The sequence below is a fragment of the Notolepis coatsorum genome, assembly GCF_963971535.1.
Source record: "Notolepis coatsorum genome assembly, chromosome: 1".
NCBI classification, from domain to species: domain Eukaryota; kingdom Metazoa; phylum Chordata; class Actinopteri; order Aulopiformes; family Paralepididae; genus Notolepis; species Notolepis coatsorum.
Window position 1 is genome coordinate 286,105,291 of NC_140165.1, and position 24,159 is coordinate 286,129,449.

At 45.4% G+C, this 24,159-nt stretch overlaps 1 protein-coding gene across 1 annotated transcript in view; it reads right to left on the reverse strand.

Annotated features, from left to right (window-relative positions):
- The window catches only part of tekt2 (tektin 2 (testicular)), a gene marked incomplete at both ends in the record, with an annotated part of 32,618 nt that extends 15,041 nt beyond the window's left edge, over positions 1-17,577 (reverse strand). The window contains 6 exons of the mRNA XM_084310304.1: positions 801-908; positions 11,306-11,420; positions 11,920-12,063; positions 12,362-12,567; positions 16,146-16,271; positions 17,422-17,577. Of these exons, the coding sequence (XP_084166430.1) occupies positions 801-908; positions 11,306-11,420; positions 11,920-12,063; positions 12,362-12,567; positions 16,146-16,271; positions 17,422-17,577 (855 nt within the window). The remainder of the gene's footprint in view (positions 1-800; positions 909-11,305; positions 11,421-11,919; positions 12,064-12,361; positions 12,568-16,145; positions 16,272-17,421) is intronic.
- Between the last annotated feature and the right edge of the window lie 6,582 nt (positions 17,578-24,159).

Sequence of the window (24,159 nt, forward strand, 5' to 3'; positions counted from 1 at the left end):
TACCAGGGTTATTATAGTTTTGTATTTTTATTTCAATTAAAGTTTTAGTTTTCAATTCAGTTTTAAAATAGTTTCAGTTTTTATTAGTTTCAGTATTAGTTTTTAGTATTTCGTTTTTTGTTATTATAATATTAGGGGTATTTGTCAGGGGCAAGATTTAAGATGTTCAGAATAGGTATTGTGTAATACTAACTCATCACTTTGTGAAGGCAATTGACTCAGTCATCAATGAACATTATGCACCTTCTCATGTTTGTTGTTTTAATAATAATAATAATAATGCATTTTATTTATAAGGCGCCTTTCAAGACACTCAAGGTCGCCGTACAACAATTTAAAAAACAGTTCATTAACAATCATAATACATTTAAAAAATAAAATAAAATCAGACATGGAGGAGGATCTTGTATAGTCTATGCGGTGTTTAATGGGAAGCCAGTGTAGTTGGCGTAGGACGGGGGTGACGTGACTGATTTTGAGAAATTTGACCCAATTGACAAAGACCAAAACATTTTCTGTATATTTTCATTATATTTTAGTTAGTTTTGTAAGTCCACAATATAGTTTCAGTTAGTTTTCTAACGTCTAGTTACATTTTTTATTTCAGTTAACTGAAATGTCTTTTTTTTCACACCTAGTTTTAAGATTAGTTTTAGTTAACTACAACAACCTTGGTGAGTACAGACAGTGAAATACTGTACAACTTATATCCATCATCCTTTCAAGGACTATCCTTTGCTAAATGATTCTGGGGGTGGAGGCAGAGAGCCGGGCACGCAGAGGGACGAGTCGGAACACACCTTTCTGAGCTGCCAGTCCAGCTCGTCGTGGGCCTGCTGCTCTTGGTGGTTCCGCCTGCGGAGGGAAAACTCAGTGGCACGGCGCTGAGTCTCCAACTGGTTCTGCAGCTGAGGAAGGAACACGGGATAGAAGAACAAACACACATCACCACCACCAGTCACCAACGGCTCACACAACCATGAGCCACCTAAAGCAGAACAACATCTCACAAAAAAAGACTAAGAGAGAAGAACAAGGTGCACAAGAGATCTCACAGAATGTGTGAAAAGGGAAGAGCATTCCTCCACAAATCTTTTATTGGATAAACATTCTCCTTAGTCAAGTCAAGTCAAGAGTTTTATTTGTCACGGCATACAAGCATACAGTGAAATGCGGGAGCAGTGTGGCTGAGACGTCTAAGCACTCGCCTACCACCGCAGACACTCTGGGTTCGATTCTCGCTGTCAGCGGTACCTCTGGGCTGACTTGGTCAGTTGCAGGGGTGTAAAGTACTTGAGTAATTGTACTTTGTTACAATAATTAAGTACTGTTTTTGGGGATTTGTACTTTAGTCGAGTATTATTAGGTTTGTATACTTGTACTTTTACTCAATTACATTTCAGAGAGAAAAAACATACTTTTTACTCCTTACATTTAAAATGCAGACCTACAAAGTACAAAGTACAAATCTCGCAGGTCCAACTATTTTAATTAGTATATTTGTTTCTCTGGCCGAACTAACGTTAACGTTATTAATCCTGCGGCCGCGCTTTATTTAAAAACAGCCAATCAAATCCCCATCAATGGGAAACTTACCCGCCCATACCCATGCTGATTGGTCCTTGTGCAAGACTAGAAAGCGGGGATCTTTGATTAACTCTTTAAGGGCCATACCCAAGTATAGTCGGGTTATCTCGCCAACGGTTGAGCGCCAAAACCAGAGTATACTCGGTTTTTATCCTTTGATCTTTTCCTTTTATCCCCGTTCTATGCGGTCAGCCGGAGCCATCTAGGTGTCTATGATTCATCTACCTACGTTGGAATTGCAATGATGATCAAATATCACCAGGTGGCAGTATCGCCTACCTTTTAAACTCTGATAGAAAGGGAACAGGAGAGACAATGAATGAAATGGACTATCAAGACTCGCTCTGAGGGGGAGGAGCTCCTGTAAAGCAATCGCTAGATCTGCTCGCCTCAAAACCTATAGTGTCCCGTAAACACGTGTCTAATTACATATAAACGAGTAATCGCGATCGCCGATGGGATCATTGGAATTAATCTTTTTGGAGTACCTCCTGGCTAAGGTAAGGACCCCTATATCTATTTTACCGAACCTGAAACATGTTTCTGTAACGATCACAGTGGCTTACTTTACCGGACATAAACCAAGCTTTTTCTAACGATCGGATTTTCGGGGTAATATTATTCCGGAAATGGGGAGCTGTTTAGCGTGTAGCGTGTAACAAACTAGTGTGTAGAAATGAGCTGATTAGTCAGTAATGGACTATGAACAATGCCTGTCAAATGAGCCATACTATTGTCTCCATAGCTATAATACAGAACACACGGTGGGTCTGCAAACATAGCTAAAATGGTCATTAACGCTGGCGCCAAACAGTGCACATGGCGAAAGCTAGTGGCCGTGAATGAGTGACACACCTGCTATCAGAAAAATAGACAGTCAGGGGGAAAAAAAGTTTTAACTTTGACTTTTTAGTACTTAAGTACATTTAAAAGTAGAAATTTTTTTTAAACTTTTACTCAAGTGTGTTTTTAGCCAGATACTCTGACTTTTACTTGAGTAAGATTTTGAGACTGTACCAATACTTTCACTTAAGTATAATTTCTGGGTACTTTTTACACCTTCAGTTGTCCCTATGAACAGCAGTGTTCGCAGGTGGGAAACCGTGGGGTATGAGTCCTGGTTGTTGCAACAGCGCCACCTACTGGTCGGTCTGTTCAGCAGGCCTGGGGGATAGTGCGTGAACCTCCGTGCACGTCACGCTTTCCCAGTGAAACTCCTAGCTGAAAAGAAGTCGACTCCACATGTAGTGGAGGAGGCATGTGATAGTCTACTACTCCCTCCCCAGACCGACAGTAGGGCAGCACAGCGACCAGGAAGGGAATTGGCATAATAATGACTAAATTGGTGGATGGGATAAAAGATATAAAGACAAAAACAAACAAAAAATAAATAAAACATTCTCCTTAGCATTCTTGTTTACGTGTTGGTTTGATCACCTTCAGTGATGCAGTGGTCAAATAAAAGGTGGTTATACAATGAACTTCGGTTTATCATTTATTATAATGCAGATTAAATACATACCAATGGCAATACAGTTTGTCTTGGCAGTATGGTTCTACTCTTAGGGGTGCTCGCTGATGCAAGAGAGCTTACACAGAAGAGAAAGCTTAACAACATACTAAAACTGAACAGCAGGGCGCACTGAAGGGAGGGGCCGTTGAGCTCCCATCTCCTGTGAGGTGGCCGAGTTCTGGCCCTGGTTCCCCCGCCAGAGGGCAGTTGGCCGATAGGCAGACAGTTCCTGTGGTGGCCGGGGACTTGCGTTGCAGACTCTTCGCCTCGGTTCGCTCTCGTCGTAAGACGGCGAGCAGCGGGGGTGAACGGCCTGGGGGTAGTGTTGTGCTGGAGCCGAGCGAGAGTTCTCTCGCCTCTTCTCCATATCCGATGGAGACTGAGGATTACATGGAGGGGGCGGGGGCTCTCTTGTTCGAAGGCCCAGCGGAGACGTGTCACTCTCCCCTTCAGGGAGTGGCAGGGAGTGCTACGTCTCCCTGGGGACCCTCGTACTCTGGGACTGCATTAAAACCTCCACCCCGGAGACGAGATGCCCAGCTATCTGCCGCGTCGGACGATGGCGCTCGGTGCAGCCTTCCTTACGCGAGGGATGAGTGACATGGAAGAAGGTATGCAAGGGGAGTTGCTTGCCTTGTTCCCCGAGCTCATGGCGGCCACCGCAGCCGCTAATGGCGTGGCGTTGCTGCAGCCACTGCCGGCACCTGTTCCCGATGACATGATAGGTCATCTCTGGCAACATCGTCCTGTGAGAGACGGGCGTTGTCTGCCCATTCTTCCCATCAATGGAGGCTTACGTGGCGCGGGGACAGGTAATATCCCGCATCGTTGGCCTTACCCCCGCCTACGTGCCAGTCACGCGGGTGGTGGGCTTGGTCCAGGGGCTAAAGGACGGGGTGCCTCGACTTGATAGCCCGATGGCATCCATCCTTTGCCCCAAGATGGTGTGGGAGCCATTAAGAAAGCCAGTTCCCCAGGGGAAGTCGGCTAGGCAGTTGGCTTCATGGAGTGACTGGCTGGCGCGCTACATGTCGGGGCTGATGGCGGGCGGGGCGGTACTAGATGACCATCAACGGTACCTCCACGCCCAGGAGGCTGGAGCCATCCTGCATCTGACCCAGCTGCAGGCGATAGCCGCCGGGAAGGAGCACGCCCTGGCCACTCTCATCCAGCGCCACCTTTGGCTGGAGCAGGCGGCGGTGCCGGACCAGAGGAGGATTCCACTGCTCACGGCCCCCCTCTCCGATGCTGGACTTTTCGGGTCGGCCATGCAGCAGATGACGGCAGCCTGCAGAGAGATGGAGGAGGAGCGCTCCGTGCTCCAACCCCATTTTCCCCGACCCGATGCCACCGGTGACGTGAGGAGGAGGCAACGCCGGCAGAGGCCCTTGCCACCATCACCACCGCCGCTGTTGGGCCTTCCGCGAAGAAGGCCAGGAGTGGAGGAAGTGCCGCTACCGCTGCAGCCAGTCGTCCTGCGCCCGGAGGGAACGGTAGGGATCGACGTGACCAGGAGGCTCCTCAGCACCGTCCCTCCGGGCCGGCTTCCCGTGGGGGCAAACAGCGTTCTGCACGCGGCAGGCGACGCTAGTGACTCCCCTGTTTGCCCCCCCCAAAATATGATTTTGTTATTAAAGGGGAACTATCTTATAAATGGCCTTTTTCAGTGTTTAGCATTGTTTCCTAGCTATATGGACTTAAATTAATAGGATCTGTCTCTAATTCTAATATTGGCGCATTCTTCCAATTCTCCTCTCACAATATTCACCCTCACTGAACTGAGTCATCTGAAAATGTGCATATCTGTGATGTCAGAGATTTCTCAGCTGCATAATAATGTGGCAGTTGATGTGGCAGTTGGCACCAGGCCACACCGTGGTTGGAGCCCAGCTTCAAAACGACTTAAGATCTTGAGGTCGAAAAATGCTGTTTTTGAGTACTTGATTAGAAATACAAAACAATGAAAAAAAAATTACAGAGGTGTTCCATAGACTCACATGAATTGTGTAAAAGTGCCCAAATAGTGAAAGAAATTGTAAAATAGTTCCCCTTTAAATAAAGGGTCCCTCCTGGTGAGGGACTGTTTTTTGTTACAAAACGTGTGCTTATTCACTATATATTTGAGGATACGGTGTAAACCCTCAACTACTGTTGGGGTTGTGTTCTTGCTTAGGGAGTGGGGCAGTTTTCTCTGAAAATAGTTTTTTGGTCGCTATTATGTATGAGCTTAGCAAGGCCTGTAGCTAGGGGGTTGTGTGTGTTCATGTTCTACGTTTAAGTAAACGTGGCATTGAGTCCACAACTGGGTTGAGTGTTAGCCTGCAGAAGTGTTTTAAATATAGCTATTGTACCAAGGTCCTTTGAACCCTCTCTTTAAATCTGTTGTTTTTTCTTTACTTTAGGGTAAAGGTATAAAAATGCAGGTGGTACGTTTTCGCACATGAGCCTAAGCCTTGTATAAAAGCCAGTTTTTTACACAAACGAGTTTATCGTCTGTGGCTGGCGTGCAGAATGTAAAGCTATTACCCTAACAGGTATATGCGCTTTCATGTAGCGCGCTAACAACTGGTGTCATGGCGCTGCTTTGTTGTTGAATCGTATCAGGGGTGAGGGGTCATATGGGGTGAACTGATAAACCCCTCCCCCCTTTACTGATTGGCCAGGGGGTTGGGCCTCCTGTCCGTCTACTCTTAGGGGTGCTCGCTGATGCAAGAGAGCTTACACAGAAGAGAAAGCTTAACAACATACTAAAACTGAACAGCAGGGCGCACTGAAGGGAGGGGCCGTTGAGCTCCCATCTCCTGTGAGGTGGCCGAGTTCTGGCCCTGGTTCCCCTGCCAGAGGGCAGTTGGCCGATAGGCAGACAGTTCCTCTGGTGGCCGGGGACTTGCGTTGCAGACTCTTCGCCTCGGTTCGCTCTCGTCGTAAGACGGCGAGCAGCGGGGGTGAACGGCCTGGGGGTAGTGTTGTGCTGGAGCCGAGCGAGAGTTCTCTCGCCTCTTCTCCATATCCGATGGAGACTGAGGATTACATGGAGGGGGCGGGGGCTCTCTTGTTCGAAGGCCCAGCGGAGACGTGTCACTCTCCCCTTCAGGGAGTGGCAGGGAGTGCTACGTCTCCCTGGGGACCCTCGTACTCTGGGACTGCATTAAAACCTCCACCCCGGAGACGAGATGCCCAGCTATCTGCCGCGTCGGACGATGGCGCTCGGTGCAGCCTTCCTTACGCGAGGGATGAGTGACATGGAAGAAGGTATGCAAGGGGAGTTGCTTGCCTTGTTCCCCGAGCTCATGGCGGCCACCGCAGCCGCTAATGGCGTGGCGTTGCTGCAGCCACTGCCGGCACCTGTTCCCGATGACATGATAGGTCATCTCTGGCAACGTCGTCCTGTGAGAGAGACGAGCGTTGTCTGCCCATTCTTCCCATCAATGGAGGCTTACGTGGCGCGGGGACAGGTAATATCCCGCATCGTTGGCCTTACCCCTGCCTACGTGCCAGTCACGCGGGTGGTGGGCTTGGTCCAGGGGCTAAAGGACGGGGTGCCTCGACTTGATAGCCCGATGGCATCCATCCTTTGCCCCAAGATGGTGTGGGAGCCATTAAGAAAGCCAGTTCCCCAGGGGAAGTCGGCTAGGCAGTTGGCTTCATGGAGTGACTGGCTGGCGCGCTACATGTCGGGGCTGATGGCGGGCGGGGCGGTACTAGATGACCATCAACGGTACCTCCACGCCCAGGAGGCTGGAGCCATCCTGCATCTGACCTAGCTGCAGGCGATAGCCGCCGGGAAGGAGCACGCCCTGGCCACTCTCATCCAGCGCCACCTTTGGCTGGAGCAGGCGGCGGTGCCGGACCAGAGGAGGATTCCACTGCTCACGGCCCCCCTCTCCGATGCTGGACTTTTCGGGTCGGCCATGCAGCAGATGACGGCAGCCTGCAGAGAGATGGAGGAGGAGCGCTCCGTGCTCCAACCCCATTTTCCCCGACCCGATGCCACCGGTGACGTGAGGAGGAGGCAACGCCGGCAGAGGCCCTTGCCACCATCACCACCGCCGCTGTTGGGCCTTCCGCGAAGAAGGCCAGGAGTGGAGGAAGTGCCGCTACCGCTGCAGCCAGTCGTCCTGCGCCCGGAGGGAACGGTAGGGATCGACGTGACCAGGAGGCTCCTCAGCACCGTCCCTCCGGGCCGGCTTCCCGTGGGGGCAAACAGCGTTCTGCACGCGGCAGGCGACGCTAGTGACTCCCCTGTTTGCCCCCCCCAAAATATGATTTTGTTATTAAAGGGGAACTATCTTATAAATGGCCTTTTTCAGTGTTTAGCATTGTTTCCTAGCTATATGGACTTAAATTAATAGGATCTGTCTCTAATTCTAATATTGGCGCATTCTTCCAATTCTCCTCTCACAATATTCACCCTCACTGAACTGAGTCATCTGAAAATGTGCATATCTGTGATGTCAGAGATTTCTCAGCTGCATAATAATGTGGCAGTTGATGTGGCAGTTGGCACCAGGCCACACCGTGGTTGGAGCCCAGCTTCAAAACGACTTAAGATCTTGAGGTCGAAAAATGCTGTTTTTGAGTACTTGATTAGAAATACAAAACAATGAAAAAAAAATTACAGAGGTGTTCCATAGACTCACATGAATTGTGTAAAAGTGCCCAAATAGTGAAAGAAATTGTAAAATAGTTCCCCTTTAAATAAAGGGTCCCTCCTGGTGAGGGACTGTTTTTTGTTACAAAACGTGTGCTTATTCACTATATATTTGAGGATACGGTGTAAACCCTCAACTACTGTTGGGGTTGTGTTCTTGCTTAGGGAGTGGGGCAGTTTTCTCTGAAAATAGTTTTTTGGTCGCTATTATGTATGAGCTTAGCAAGGCCTGTAGCTAGGGGGTTGTGTGTGTTCATGTTCTACGTTTAAGTAAACGTGGCATTGAGTCCACAACTGGGTTGAGTGTTAGCCTGCAGAAGTGTTTTAAATATAGCTATTGTACCAAGGTCCTTTGAACCCTCTCTTTAAATCTGTTGTTTTTTCTTTACTTTAGGGTAAAGGTATAAAAATGCAGGTGGTACGTTTTCGCACATGAGCCTAAGCCTTGTATAAAAGCCAGTTTTTTACACAAACGAGTTTATCGTCTGTGGCTGGCGTGCAGAATGTAAAGCTATTACCCTAACAGGTATATGCGCTTTCATGTAGCGCGCTAACAACTGGTGTCATGGCGCTGCTTTGTTGTTGAATCGTATCAGGGGTGAGGGGTCATATGGGGTGAACTGATAAACCCCTCCCCCCTTTACTGATTGGCCAGGGGGTTGGGCCTCCTGTCCGTCAGTCTCCCTGTCAGGCTGTGGGGTCAGCGCGTCACAGGGAGGGGTAAGGGGGGGGGTTCCCTGGTTCCACTCCATATTAGGATGGGTGGGTCACAGGATTTCCCCCGGCCATGGAATACGTCACTAGGAGCGTTTTCTATTGGCCATGAGACATCCGTGAGTTTTTCAGGCTCTGTGCTGCGGACCGCTGTCATTGTCAAAGTTGGATGATGCGATGCATTTGAAAACTGTTTGTTTTCTGCTCTGCTCTCTATTAAAGTGTGTATTGGGCCTTTGGTCACTTGGCCCAATTATTACATATATCTTTTTCAATTGTTACTCACGTAGAGGTCTCTCTGGGGGATTTTCTGTCTTCCCCTCTTGTGTAAAGAGCAGAATTGACAGGGTTTACCCTCAGACGCGTCATATGAGACCTGTGTCTGTGTCTTATTGACCGGCTTCCTGCTGCTCGTCCCAGACAGCATGGAGGGAACGTTGTCTGGTGTTTCTTATTAGAATTCACCATTGATGTGTTTCGGGTTCTCGACGTGCATATAGCGCTGGCCCTGGGTGCTTTCAATGTGGCACCACGTTATGGGCTGGCGCGCCTTGGTTGCCGAATTCATAGAAACAGCGTTTTTTATGCAGGCAGCTGGGAAGGAGATTTTATCTCTACCAAGCGCCAGTGCACTAGGTTATACTCGACGGCTCACATACATCTCCGGGGGGAGATGACGGCGTAGATCAATACATTGGCGGAAAGGGTCTCACGCCCATGAGGTGGGCCACCAGGAGCAGTGCATTCACGTACTGACCATCTTGGTGGCGCCCTCTGTGATGTTTTGGATCGACACGCGTACCTACCCCCTTTTTTTTTTATCCACTTTTTCTCCCATTTTCTATATTTTCTCCCATCCCAATTTCGTATCATCCAATTCAACCCTCCCCTGTCACGAACGCTGTTTCTTGCCTCCCACAAGCCGGCTGCAATGTGGACTAAGTCATACATAGCACAAGTCCCCTCCGGTACTTGAGGTAACAGCAGTCGCATCTTTTCACCTGCGCAGCTCGATCTCTCAGTGGCGAGGAGTAACGCGTGGGAGGCTCACGCTGCCCCCGACACTTCCTGATTCTACTGCGCAGGCGCACCAACCGACCTGTAAGAGTCGCTGTCCACAACGCCCGATCCCCACCCATCAGTTTCCCACCCCCTAATACGGCCAATGTGTATTAGTATGAACGACCAGCTAAAGAGTGCCTTGCCCACTACGCCACGTAGCCGCCCCCCTACCCCCTTCTTAGGACTGGGGATGGCGGCGTGACTAGGACGCAGGACTGGTTCTGGTCGCGCCGGACCAGGTCAGTTAACCCGTTGTCCGCCGGGGCGCAGATCTGCTGTTCTGGTACCCCGAAGGACTTTGTGCTTTTCCGGGGGGAAAATGCCGGGTCGGCCCGGGCGTCGCAGGGATTGATGTCGTGGATGTGTGTGTCATGTGTATGCCACTACGAGTTGCCCCTTAACCGTGACGTGCTTGGTCCATACTGTGTTGTACCTTGCGCTGTGTTAGGGGGCCTGGTCCTTCTCCATTTGTTTCACCCCTCCCTCCCCCTGCTGGGCGGGGATGGGAGGGGGCTGTCGAGGAGGTTACTGTCAACCCCTCTAGGCATCCCTGTGAATGCCCCGGTCCGCCAGGTCCAGGTCCGAACTCGTTCTCGTCATGTTGGCCTGGGGTAACCCTTTGAAAACTGAAACACTTGTACTGCTTGTATAGCCTGTGTATATGCGCAGTTATGTTTCTGAGTTTTCTTGGTGGGTTAAGGGAACAACGCCTCCTGTTAAACTAAACATAGGGGGGTCCCGATGCTGATGTTGATGATGGAGTGATGTTGCTTCCACTTACGGATAATGCCCCCAATGGTGCTTACTGGAAGGTTCAGAAGTTGTGAAATACGTCTGTAGCCATTTCATGATTTGCAACAATCTGTTCGTGAAGGTCTTGAGAGCTCTTTGCTTTTACACATCATTAGATGTTTCTTGTGTGGCACCTTGGTAACAAAAAAATACTTTTACAGCCCATCAATATATTTGCACAGATTGGAGGTTTTCATGTAGATCTAGGTTTATCAATCTGCGCATGCAGACATTAAGATCACTTGGTACTATTTTGTTTCTTGGAAAAAGCCGTTTAACTGGTAATGTGGCCTGGCGGCTGTTTCAAAATTATGTAGGGATAACTCTTTGGCTGCATGAAACCTTTAGGTTTCGTGACCCTGTTTAGTCTGTTCGGAACCCGGCCAGAAATCCGACCACAGGACTCGGTAAGTAAGTTAAGAGCTTTGCATCCTACTACACTACTGGCAAGTATTTCATACAACATAATGTCCAAAAATCTGAATGATGCCTTTAACATATTATTTACATTTACATTTACATTTAGTCATTTAGCTGACGCTTTTATCCAAAGTGACTTACAAGTTCTGTACAACAAGTCAGCAGGAACGATACAACTATTATCCAGGACATTTGTTAAGTTCAGACAACCGTACAATATATTGTGCAACTGCAAGACTTAAGAACATGCTCCTGTTTTCTTACGAAGGTTAGTTGTTTATTTCAGATATTGATTGAAGAAGTGTGTTTTATTTTGTACTGTTATCTGTTATCTTTGCATTGTGTCTGGTATATTGCCTGTTTTAATGTGTCTTGACTCTTATTTTATGGGTCTGTCTGCAAACAGTTTCCCTATAAGGGATAGATAAATAAATGGGTGGAATCTAGAATGAATCTTGATCTTGATCTTGAAACAAGGAAGTACGGTAAATTAAGTGGACATTATTGACCATAATATAAAGGACCCTCCCTCCCTCCCTCCCTTGTGCCTTGTTTGGGAAACAAACCTCGGCCCTGGTGAGAACGGCTTCCCCTCTCATCTGTTGGGACACGTGCATGGCCTCCTGGGCACAATCCATGTTGTACTGGCTGAACTCCACCCACTCCTGAGGCGAGCTGGAACTACAACAGTCATGATTGACAGTTAGATGATACTCATACATAAAATATACATGTGAAATAAAGATTGCAATATTGTAATATTTTCTGGGCTATTCTTTTCAAGGCAGTCCGCACACCTCATTGTTTCCACAGAGTAGATACGATCAAGACTCTGGGGGGCGTGTGCTCCTAGGCCAACAACAGCATGTGCTTCCAGAGCAGTATGTCTCTTAACCACTATATACCATCTTTGGCAAACCTTTAGCTACTATTATCAGTATATTAAATGTATTTGCAATTTACCCAAAAGCAGTGGATTTAGTTTTCTCAATGGGGCATGTTGAATTTGACAGTCAAAGGTAAATTTTCTTTTATTAAGATGAGCTATTGACATAAATTGCAAGTTCTAAAAATATTTCCTAACAACCCCTAACTACATGGGTTCTGCCTACCTCTTGGTGTACTTTGATATGTTGTATTTCTGTATGTTGTTTTAATATGTACCCTCATACCAGCTTACCCAATGGGTATGCGTGTAGGGTTGGTCTTCAGGGAGATTTGAGTTGATAGTACTGTCAGTGACAAGCAGGTACTGTCAATGTTCATAGTATCCATCTTGTTTTGGAGGTCAAGGGTCAGCTGGTGACGAGCCTCCTGCAGAATGCTGGAAACAAGCAAAACGAGCGTTGGACAAAAACAGGGAAGGAGAGAGCATTGTCTTCCAAAACTGGAAGATCATAGATTCAATCCCTGCAAAAGCCTTTCATGTCCAATATCAAAATGGCCGAACCTGTGCTCTGAAACCCCTCTGATAAAATGTGTAATATATGTGTCTCAGAGAGGGATATGTGAAGAAATACACTAATGTGGCTTATGTGTAACATGGCAATTGAGTGCTCTAAAATGCCTACTATAAATAAAAGAAGAATTCTTCTCTGTTCTACATCCGTCACCTTCCTTACCAGAGCTGCTCGAAGGCCTTGTCTATGAGCTGCTGGAGAACTTGCTGGATCCTCTCTATCAGCTTCACCTCCTTATTCAACTGCTCCTCCACCGGGTCAGTGACGAGCTCAAGGCCACGGCGGCCCCCCCTATGGCTCAAACATTCCACGCTGACCTCCAGGGCCAGTGGTGTGGCAGCCAAGGCCTGTTCAGTCTGTTCTTTAGACTGTCAGACACATACATGCAAGTATGTAATGTGAACACACACACACACACACACACACACACACACACACACACACACACACACACACACACACACACACACACACACACACAGGCTAACATTAAAGGTGCTACAGATAACATTCAGCCACTAGATGTCGCACTAGAGCACCTGCATGTCATTTGTATGAGGTGCATTTCACATGGGGAAATGGGAAGTAGGGAGGGGTACATGTCTGCCACATGTAAACAGCAACATTCATTTTGGACCCGCCAACATTAGTTAAATGATCAATTCATTAATAATTTGTGGATGTATTATGTATTATTTATTTATTATTTGTGTGTTCTTTACCTTTATCTATATCTCTCTCCTATTCATTACCATGTGGTGCTGACAATAAAGGTATTTTCTTATTTTATATTAACAATCAATGACCAAGAAATTAAAAAAGCAGTGTTTCTCTGAGAAGATTCAGTCTTTGACACAGTCAACCATCAGATCCTCCTCACATCCCTTGCAGGAATGGGAGTTGTAGGCTCTGTGCTGGCATGGCTGTCATCCTACCTTGACAACCGCTCCTACAGTACCAAGTTTCATGGAGAGGTACCCTGTTGGCCCCCCACCCCTTATAGACAGGTGTTCCCCAGGGCTCGGTCCTTGGACCCCTCCTCTTCTCTCTCTACACCAAATCTCTGGTAACATTATCACGTCTCATGCCTTCTCATATCACTGCTATGCTGATGACACTCAACTGTTTCTCTCCTTTCTTCCCTCAGATATCCAAGTCTCTGAGCGGATCTCGACCTGCCTGTCCGACACTTCTACCTGGATGACAACCAACCTACTTCACCTACTGGCCAAATTCTCCCCACTGACAGACCTTTCGATCACATTGTAGAATGTAGCCGTGGCTTCATCCCCGACCGCCAAGAACCTAGGTGTAATCCTTGATGACCGCTTCTCCGCTCACATAGCTGCTACAACCAGAACCTGCAGATTCTTCCTGAGCAACGTCAGAAGGATCCACCCCTTCCTGACAAAATAAGTCAACTCCTCCTGCAATCAACAGTCATGTCTCGCCTCACTGCAATGCACTGCTAGCTGGTCTACCGACTACCGCCACCAAGTTACTTAAACTTAGAACAGAACTCATACAGAATGCAACGTCCTGCCTGATCTCCAACCTACCAAAGTCAGCCCATGTTACCCCACTTTTTCTTTTTTTTTTTTTAAACTTAAATTTTTATTAACATTTATAGACAAACAACACTTACACAAAAATGGAACCCATAATACAACATTGTTAAACAGACATAAATAATAAAGTACAAAAAATATAATACAATTGAAATACCCAAAAAAATAAAAAATAAAATCAGAAAATGCTAACTAAGTCAAAAATGTGTGACATGGGTTCAGAGACCCTCCTTGAACCTCTTTCCTCCTTTACCCTTCGCCCTCTTGTGATGCATTTGGTTCTTCCTCTGTGATGTCGTTTTCGTTCCCCTTGTAATCCTCCCACTTTCCCCATCTTTCTCCAAATTTCTCTTCCTGTAACCTCAGCATGTGTGTTATCCTCTCCATATCCTGTATCTCCTCCACTATTCCTACCCATTGTGCTATTGTCGGTGGGTCTTCTTTGTACCACAGTCTTGTTATTGCTTTTCTGGCCGCTATCAACATTATCTTTATTAAATATTTGTCCCCCCCTTGTATTCCCTCGTGTGTCAGGTCTCCTAAGTAAAGCACCAGTCCTGTTTGTGGTAGCCCGTATCCTAATATTCTGATCATTGCTTCCCCTATCTCCTCCCAATACCCCTTCAGCTTCTGACATCCCCAGAATATGTGTGTGTGATTTGCCCCCTCCTTCCCACACATCCTCCAGCATGCTCTTTGTGTTGGTGCATATTTTCCCTTCAGCTCTGGGGTTATAAAGAATCTGATTATGTTTTTCCATCCAAACTCTTTCCATATCCTCGATCCTGTTGTTGAATGTTGCACCTCGCATATGTTCCCCCATTCCTTCCCTGTTATTCCTATCTCTAGTTCTCTCTCCCATTTCTCCCTTATATAATCGGTCGTGTGTCCCTTGCTGGTCGTTACCCCACTTCTTAGAGAGCTGCACTGGCTTCCAATTGCCGCATTACCGTGCCCTGGCACATCGTGCAGCGAAGGGAATGGCTCCCGCCTACCTCCGGTCAAACTACAGACCCTCAAGATCCCTCCTCCACTGGGGCGCTCCAGTAGCACACCACATAGCGCGCTGAGTCGCAAAGCGGTCACCCCGGGTTCGATTCACCGACCCGGTGGCCATATGCCGCATGTCTTCCCCTCTTCTCCTCCCGTTTCACCCTCTCTCCTCTGTCGGTCCTGCGTGGCCAAAGGGTCCTGCGTTGACCAAAAAAGCTGAAAATGCTATAAATAAAATATTTAAAGAAAAAAAGAACCCTCCTCCACTCTGCATCTTCTGGCTGCCTCAGACCCACTCCTATCTGAGCTCCGGGGGATTCATCAAAGAGAAGCCGGCTATTCTCGGTCCTTGCTCCACGATGGTGGAACGAACGTCCCACCACAGTCAGGACAGCCAAAACCAACCAACTTTCCGCTGTTGACTAAAACCATTTCTTCAATCAATATCTGAAATTTAAAAAAGTATTGTAAAAAAAATAACCTTCCTACTTCCTATCATGCACTTTGCTACGAAATAATCTTCTATTCTTGCCTATATTACTACCTACTATGCTAATATGTCTTTACTACTATGCACTCAAGACTGTAGCACCCAGGCTGCTACGTGGTGCAGTGGGCAAGGCGCTCACCACGAATACTGGAGACGCTGGGTTCGAACAGGCGAACCCAGCGCTCCACATTGCTTTCAGTTTAGCTGGTCTTCCATACTAATACACATTGGCAGTATTAGGGGGTGGGAAACTGATGGGTGGGGATTGGGCGTTGTGGACAGCGACTCCTACAGGTCGGTTGGTGCGCCTGCGCAGTAGAATCAGGAAGCGATGGGGGCGGCGCTCCTCCAAAGCGCAGACCCCTGACGCTGAAAGATCGCGCCGCGCAGGTGAAAAGATGCGACTGCTGTTACCTCGAGTATCGGAGGGGACTCGTGCTATGTATGACTTAGTCCACATTGCAGTCGGCTTGTGGGAGGCAAGAAACAGCGTTCGAGACAGGGGAGGGTTGAATTGGATGATACGAAATTGGGATGGGAGAAAAATAGAAAATGGGAGAAAAAGTGGATAAAAAAAAAAAGACTGTAGCACTGTGCATTTTATGTGGGCCAGGGTGGCCGCAAGCGCTTCCCTCACCACCGCAGTCCTCTCCTGGCTGTTATCCCCGAGAAGGAACCGTTTGTGAATGCCAAAATCGGCCCGAAAAGGTGCTACAATGAAATTAACTCTTGACTTTTGTTGTAAGTCTGTTGGTGCATGAGGACCATTGTTACTCAGCTGAAAGCGTTGTACCCTTCCTGCTGACCTGTTGTACAGAACTTGTAAGTCGCTTTGGATAAAAGTGTCAACTAAATGACTAAATGTAAATGTTTTATTGACAGCTGTAATAATCACCCAGGTCAGAGCCTCCATCTCCTTGTCCACTTCCTGACCGCAGGATTCCAACGCCTCTTTAAACCGGGTGACATCCCAGATCCTGTTACTCAGCTGACGGGAGCTGTCACTCTCGTCACACATGGTCTGATGCAAGAGAAAGATGTTGCAGAGATAATGACAAGGCGTGATGAGATGTGAAAAATAAGCTTTTCAAGTTAAACTTTTTATCAAGTATATGCATTTAGGAGCAGTTCTGATGTTTTTTTCTTTTTACTCCACTACATTTCAATAGAAATATATTACTTTTACTATTACATTTATCTGATCTCTGCTGTTAGTAGTTACTGAAGGTTTAGTATACAAAACATGTCCTGAAAAACAAGTTGATGAAAATGATACAACTTACAAAGTTCAAGCCTTCCTACCTTAAAGGGGAATGTCACCCATTTTAAGAGTTCACATGTTATTCCATGTGTTCCAGCACAAATTTGTGAATATGCACTAAAAGGAGAATCCTCACATTTGTGATGGATGTTGTCTGGATGTAAAATCTGGGGGTTCTCCATAGACAATGAATGGGCCTCTGACTTTATGAGTCCAAGTGCTCTTACACCCAAATGAGGTTTTAATTTGGGTTCAGACCTGTTAGCAATACTAGAACATAAACCTCATTTGGGTGTGAGAATTCAATTTAGTATTTTAGGGCTCCAATTTATCATCAATGGCGCATTCACAGATTTTACATCCATCACATATTGGAGGGTTCTCTCTCAGAATTGTAGCTTTATGAGAGGGGTGCATGTGCAGATATTTACTGAATTTCTACTATGTCAGGATATTGATTTAACTTATTTCCATCATTGTTTGAGCACGATAACTTGTGAGCAGGAAATACGATTTTGTGTTTGAATTTATTTTGTTATTATGCAAACAAACATACATTTTACAAGGTCACTCACCTGTGCTCATAACTGTTAAAAAATGGGAAACTGATCCAAAAAAATAAGATAATACGACAATAATGTAATAATATTATATTTTAAATGTATTTGTAAATATTATTCATATTAATATATTATATATTAGTAGTAGCCTATGGGATGTGTGCTCCCTTTGTTACCATTCATTCCATTCAAATGAGAGCAATCAACCAATCAATCAATCAATCAACCAATCAAGCATAGGAGGACAAATGTTTCAATATCAGTGTCATAGTTTTAATACGTGAACATATTGAAAATGATGTAGGATTGTGAACACTACACTGGTTTTTCTCGCTCCACACGTGCTTTACCTTGATGGTGGTCTCATTCCGTAGAGTCTTCCCTTCCTGCCGTATCCCATTGGAGACGGTTCTCTCATACTCTGCTGTAGCAGACAACTGCTGATTATTGCTGTACCAGTCTGACACACTGTAGTGCAGACTGGGTTTAGTAGGAAGGTGAGACATCCTACAACTGTAAACAAATAAGTTTAAGAAATTGTCAACATCCGCAGCAGAATCATTTAGGCTATACAGTAGAGCCCGACCGATACTGGAGGTAAGATTATTATATTTTCTGTAGTTTGTAAATGCCTATTCATTCTGCAACATGTTTTTTCATATTAAATGAAAAGTGAAGGATTATACTCGAGACTCACTAAGTGGCATAAATGCCTCCAGGTCTGGCTTAGTTGCACACACACGTGCAGCTAATACCACAAAATTGCATCGGTACACATAGTCGCTACTGTACTTTATTCTAATAGCAAGGGAATTTAAATGTGTATAGCATCCTCTCCACTATCCATGGCCAATGGAGCATGGCCATTATTGATCACACAGAACCTTCACTAAAGTTAGCTTTGCGCAGAACGTTTGGATACAGTGCCATACCTGTCAACCCTCCCGTTTTTCAACCTTCTCTCCCACCGCTAAAATATTTCCCTGTATTTCCCCCGTTTTATTTTTTATACAAAATGGCTGCAATTCCCCTCCGTGACGACAGGTGGCAACAGTGTAGATTAGAACATTAGAACAGGAAGTGAGACCGGAAGTCCGGTTGCTGAGAAAAACTGTTGGGCAAAGTGGGGTTGTTCCCGGAGAGCTCACTCTCAGCCGTGGTTTCTCAGTGTATAATGTAGGTGCTCTCCCTCAACATGCGAGTAGGGTGAGACAACACCATTCTTTAGTCCAAATAATACCCTACTTTATACTATATTATTGTCATTCGTTTAATGTAAAGTCAGTCTTACATTGGCACTGCTTTAACGTTGCATTTACCCATAATCCATTGCTGTATTAGACCCATGTGCCAGTATAACTTTTGTAAAGTAATGAAGCGCAAATGTAAAGTTAATCAATACACAATGAAACAATATCTTTATCTATATCACATGTCAAAACTATTTCAATAAAACAAGATTTCCGTTTTTCATTTCTACTCATTCACCCAAAACAAGACACCAATTCTACTTCTGCATGCACCGGGAGAATTGAGCTTATAGCACAGATTTGGAGTTGATAGAATGGACATTGCTGTTCTTAGGAAATGTTGCACATGGTGGAAATTATGGAAATGAACATTTCTAACATTAACATTTAGTGTATGTTTAAAGTTGATACATTGAGGCATGGTAGAATTTCACTTTATATTACAGCAGTATCCGTTTTTAACATTACAATTAGTGTCTGACACTATAGACACATGTTAAAAGTCAAAGTCAACTTTGTCATTTTCCAATTTGTGCAAGACATACAGAAAAATGTAATTACGTGCCCCCCTTCCCACGGTGTATATAGAAAGAGACAATAAACACAAAAGTAACATAGGACACAATATACAACACACAGGACTATGTACAATATAAACAGTACCTACAATTAAATTAATGAATGAATTAAATAAGAGGTAAAAGAGAACTTAGTGTAAATATTCCTTAATTTGTGTCAACGTTATAAAAATCCTATTTGTATTCAACAAATGAATTATGATACACCACAATGTGCCCTTTATATCTATTCTAAATCTATGGCCTTGCGATTCCACGGCTGCACAGTGCCGACAAGAGCAGGCGTTCCATCTCCTCTACAGAAACACTGACATTTGAAATCTCCCGTTTTTTCAAATCCCAATGTTGACAGCTATGTTGTATGAGTGCATGCATAAAATCATTACAAAAAACGTCCATAGCGACGGACATGACAGTTGATGTGCTGCGCAGTGCGCAGCTTTTACAAAACAACCCCTCATCTTTTTAATAAACATGCTACTGTAGAACAATTAACTCCGAGTGACAAATTGGGTCCCATAAGCCGCTATCAGAATCAATGTAATTTTGCAGTTTTGAAAACAAATGAAGAACACATACATCTTCATGATGTATTTGAAGGTGTTTTCCAGCTCGTCTATAACGTTATTTTTTTTCATGCTGAGGTTTACGTTTACATAGAAAATGGGAAATGCCCAATCGCCTGGTATACCGTACATATGACACCACTAGTCAATCGCCTATAGGCCTGGCCTATGCCTACATGACTGATATCTAAGTTAACTTGACTTTAAATTTTGTATTTCTTTTGTACTCGCCTGCAGTAACTGTTAGTCCTGTTCCAGTCAAACTGTTAGTAACTGTCCTGTCCTGTTCCAGTCAAACACCCTGTTTCCAAGCAACAAATCAACAACATTCAAACAAAGAAGGTATCCACTTAATTATTAAAGTAGTTTGCCATGGTAACCAAGGATGCAACAGGGATATGCGTTTTCGTGTCTATCACATCGTCATCCAATTATAAACCAATGTAACAGTAAGAAGCATTTTGTATAAAAGTATTCTGTACTTCTGTATGACAACTATTAAAGAAACTTGAAACTTGTACAGTTTCTACCAATGTGCAGTTTCTTCCCCTTCGGATGTATATATTTTTTATGATCTCTTTTTACTACACAGTTCTGTATCTGTATGTCTTGTATGTCATAAATGTCCTGATGAATTGAAAATGGGGGACCCCGATGTAAACAAGACGAAAGTATTTTTCTGGTCTGCATCCTCTTAGCAGTTGTTTTGTATTGAGCCGAGTTTTCAATCAATCAATCAATCAATCAATCAATCAATCAATCAATCAACATTGGGCAAAATAATCTCTTCACATTCATGGAAGGAACAACGCTTGCTATATGCAAAACAAAGGTTGCTATGTGTTCATGGTTGCACGGGATAGTTTTCTTCCAGCATGGCTGCCTGTAACATATAGCAACCACATGTTTTGTACATGGCCTTTGACCTCTAGCTTCCGATACTTAATGTTGTCTACCAGGGTTCGAAATTAAGGGGGGCTTGGGGCAAAATGCCCTCGAAAATTGACCAAATGCCCTCGAAAATCAGTTAAGGGGGGCAAGAAAAGCCCCAGACAGTTTACTAATTATATATATAATTATATATATGCTCTACAGTGCGAGCATTTCACTCGTATTTGCCCCTAATAATACGTGTGTGCGAACCGGAAAAATCATTTACTCGCAGTGTGCGAGTGAAGATTACAAACAGCTCCGCTGTTAATAGTTCAGAAACTACAAGTCCCACATTCCACAAGGCGCATAAACGTCCAATCACAGTAGAGTTTTCTGCGGTGACGCGGCTGGTTTCATGCGAGTGAAAGGAAATGAGAACACAGTACGGGCTGGAAAATAAAGTCACGGTACCGGCATAGGCAAGTTATACATTCAGAATTAGACAACGCAAAAAAATCAGCCAGCCATGAAGCCCATTCATTTTTATTTTGAGCAAAAGAGAGACGAGGAGAAAGAGGAATCCGGCGAGGCAGCTAATGTTACTGAGGCGGATAACGTTAGCGAAGTTAGCCAGTGACTTTGGTGGTGTGTGCTATTGCACAGATGTGTGTCCCATTTGCACACGCACATACACACACATAGTAAGCCATCACTGGAACGCTCAGAGGAAAGGGGGGCTGAGAATATCTGTGTCTATCTGTGTGTGTGTCTCGCTCTCTCTCCCTCTCTACATCTCTCTCCTGAACCTATTTCATTCAAAAGGAAGACATTGATGGACAGTAGCTATACGTATAAATTATAGCTCAGTTGACATTACACACACTTCTGCAGTCGCTCTCTCTCTCTCTATCTCTCTCCCTCCCTCGTTCTCTGCCTGTCAAACCCCGTTTGAGGAAGTGTCGGGTTACACTATGCCTACGTCTCCGACACGTACGCAGTCAAGTCAAGTCAAGAGTTTTAATTGTCACGGCATACAAGTATACAATGAAATGCGGGTGGTCTTGCCCGCAACGATGTGCAATACAGTGGTACAACATATAATAGAATCCAATAAAAAACAACATTGTGCAATAAACAGGTAACAGGTAACATGGTGTGACATCTCGGTATCTGTACATAGTTATTTACAGAGCATATAGGACATGCTAGGTAGCTTTGGTAGTGCAATACACTGTTCCTGTTATTCTAATTTAATTTAAGGTCAAGTTTGTGTATGTGTGTGTCCCCGACGAGGGAGAGAGATGGCGCGCACACACATTACACACATTTCTGCAGTCTCTCTCTCTCTCTCTCTCTCTCTCTCTCTCTCTCTCTCTCTCTCTCTCTCTCTCTCTCTCTCAGGTCGGATGGTGGCGTGATTTTTTCGAGCTCATACATTCATGAATTCACGACATACATTCATATATTGCTTCACAGTGATGGCGAATCAATTATCGAATAAGAAGGGGACATTGAATGAAGCGGATGGTGACTTTATCAGAACTCTATTCCTCGCTGAGCTCGACGCTAGCATGCTCTTGCTAACCAGCAGACTGGATTCACTCCAGGAGGAGCTAGCTAGCGCGACCACGCGGATCACCCAAGTGGAGGAAAGGACGGTGGAGGTGGCAATCGTGACTGAAACCAACTGCGCTGAACTGTCGGAGGTCGGGGAGAAATTCCATTATTACGAAAATAAGATCGCGGATCTGGAGGACCGGAACAGGAGGTGTAATATTAGAGTTTATGGCTTGCCCGAGGACATTGAAGAAGACGAGCCGATTTCATACCTAGAAAAGATGATTCCTCAATGGTTTCCATCCATTAAAACACCGGAGATTGAGCGAGCGCATAGAATTTTTAGAAATGGCCCCTCGGATAAAGCCGGACACTCACGCACTTTTATCTTTTGCTGCCTGCGGTTCCCTACAAGACAGGCTATTTTACGAGAAGCAAGAAAACACCCCCCGAAAATGGGCAACTATACACTGAGATTCGCCGCAGACTTCAGCGACCATACCACCAGGCGCCGCAGGGCCTTCTCGAAAGCCATGGGGATTGCTCGTGAGAGGGGCATAGAAGCATTCCTAATTTACCCTGCGACTCTGAAAATCAAGGAGGGCCGCGGAGTTGGGTCCGTCAACCACATATTCACATCGGCGTCTGAAGCGGAGCGGTTCCTCAGACATGACATGACGACGACGTCCACCCCGTCCGAGGATGGTGAGGCGCCCCCGGCGGGGCAGGCGACGAGCACCGGGGAGTAGCAGAGCTTCGGGCCTTGGTTAGCTTAGCGCAAGCTATGCTGGCTATCGGGCTCTTTCAACTAACTATTTCATTCCATTCTCCCTACACGGCTTTTCGATTCAACAGAACGGTAACATTCATGGTATTATCTACGCTATATATCTCCAGAAATGGGTATGTATGTACATTGACTATTTTCTAATATAATTCAGACGACTTGTGCTTTTTGACGCACTAGTCTTTTTATTGTCCGAGCATTGAACTTCGCAACTGGACTTCACATTGACTGTTATGGGTACTATCTTTTTTCGAGTTTGTATTTGGACGAACTGTACTTCATAACTTTCACTCGAACGAGCTATATGCTAACGTATCGGCCGGTCGGGAGGGAAGGATCTCTCTTGGCGGAGCTATCTACGTGAATCGGGCTAACAAGCCTTAGCCTAATTAAGCTATGCTCAAGACATGCCGGCTAACCAGCTCTCCTAGCTAACACTACCTCGCCACATGTTTACTGTGGCTCTTTAGCTACAGTTGTTCAAGTTCAAGTTCAAGTTCTTTAATAGTTGTCATACAGAAGTACAGAATACTTTCATACAAAATGCTTCTTACTGTTACGCTCCAGAGACTGTGCTAGACAAGATAGTATCAAATAACATAATATAGCATGTAATTTAGAAGAAGAAAAATGAGGTCACAGTGTTCGGTATAGACATATGTACAATGTTCTGAGTTTACCATATAATATACAATACTATGCAGTGTATTAATGTACAGTACTATCTAGTGCAAAGCAGAAATGGGATGAGGTACAATTTTAGGTACAATTTACAGTAAGGTGTACGAGTTGTAGTGCAATCCTTCATCAATAAATATAAAGTGTGGGGAGTGGGTGCTACAGTGTGTTTGTTTAAAGTGGGTGTGTGCTATAAAGTGTGTGGAGTGGGTGCTACAGTGTGTTTGTTTAAAGTGAGTGTGTGCGTGTGGATGTGTGTGCTATGTGCGTTTGGTGGTTGTTGTTGTGTAGTGTTCATTCATTGTTCGTTTAGCAGCCTGATGGCCTGGGGATAGAAGCTTCTTCTGAGTCTTTCTGTGCTCGCCTTGAGACTCCGGTATCGCTTGCCTGACCGCAGCAGTTCAAAGAGGCAGTTGTTCGGGTGACTGGAGTCTTTAATGATTCTCTTAGCCTTGCCCTTGCAACGCTTGTTGTAAATGTTCTGGAGGGTGGGGAGCCCCCCTCCAATTGTGCGTTCGGCTGAACGTGTCACTCTTTGTAGTCTGCTTCGGTCTTGTGCAGTGCTATTCCCAAACCAGGAGGTGATGTTGCCGGTCAAGATGCTCTCTATTGTACATGAGTAGAAGTTCTTAAGGATCTTCTGACTGACTTGGAACTTCCTTAGGCGCCTGAGGAAGTAGAGGCGTTGTCGTGCCTTCTTCACAACACTGTCAATGTGTGTGGTCCATGTCAAGTCCTCGGATATGTAGGCTCCGAGGTACTTAAAGCTGTTGACTCTCTCAACCGGTGCCCCGTCGAT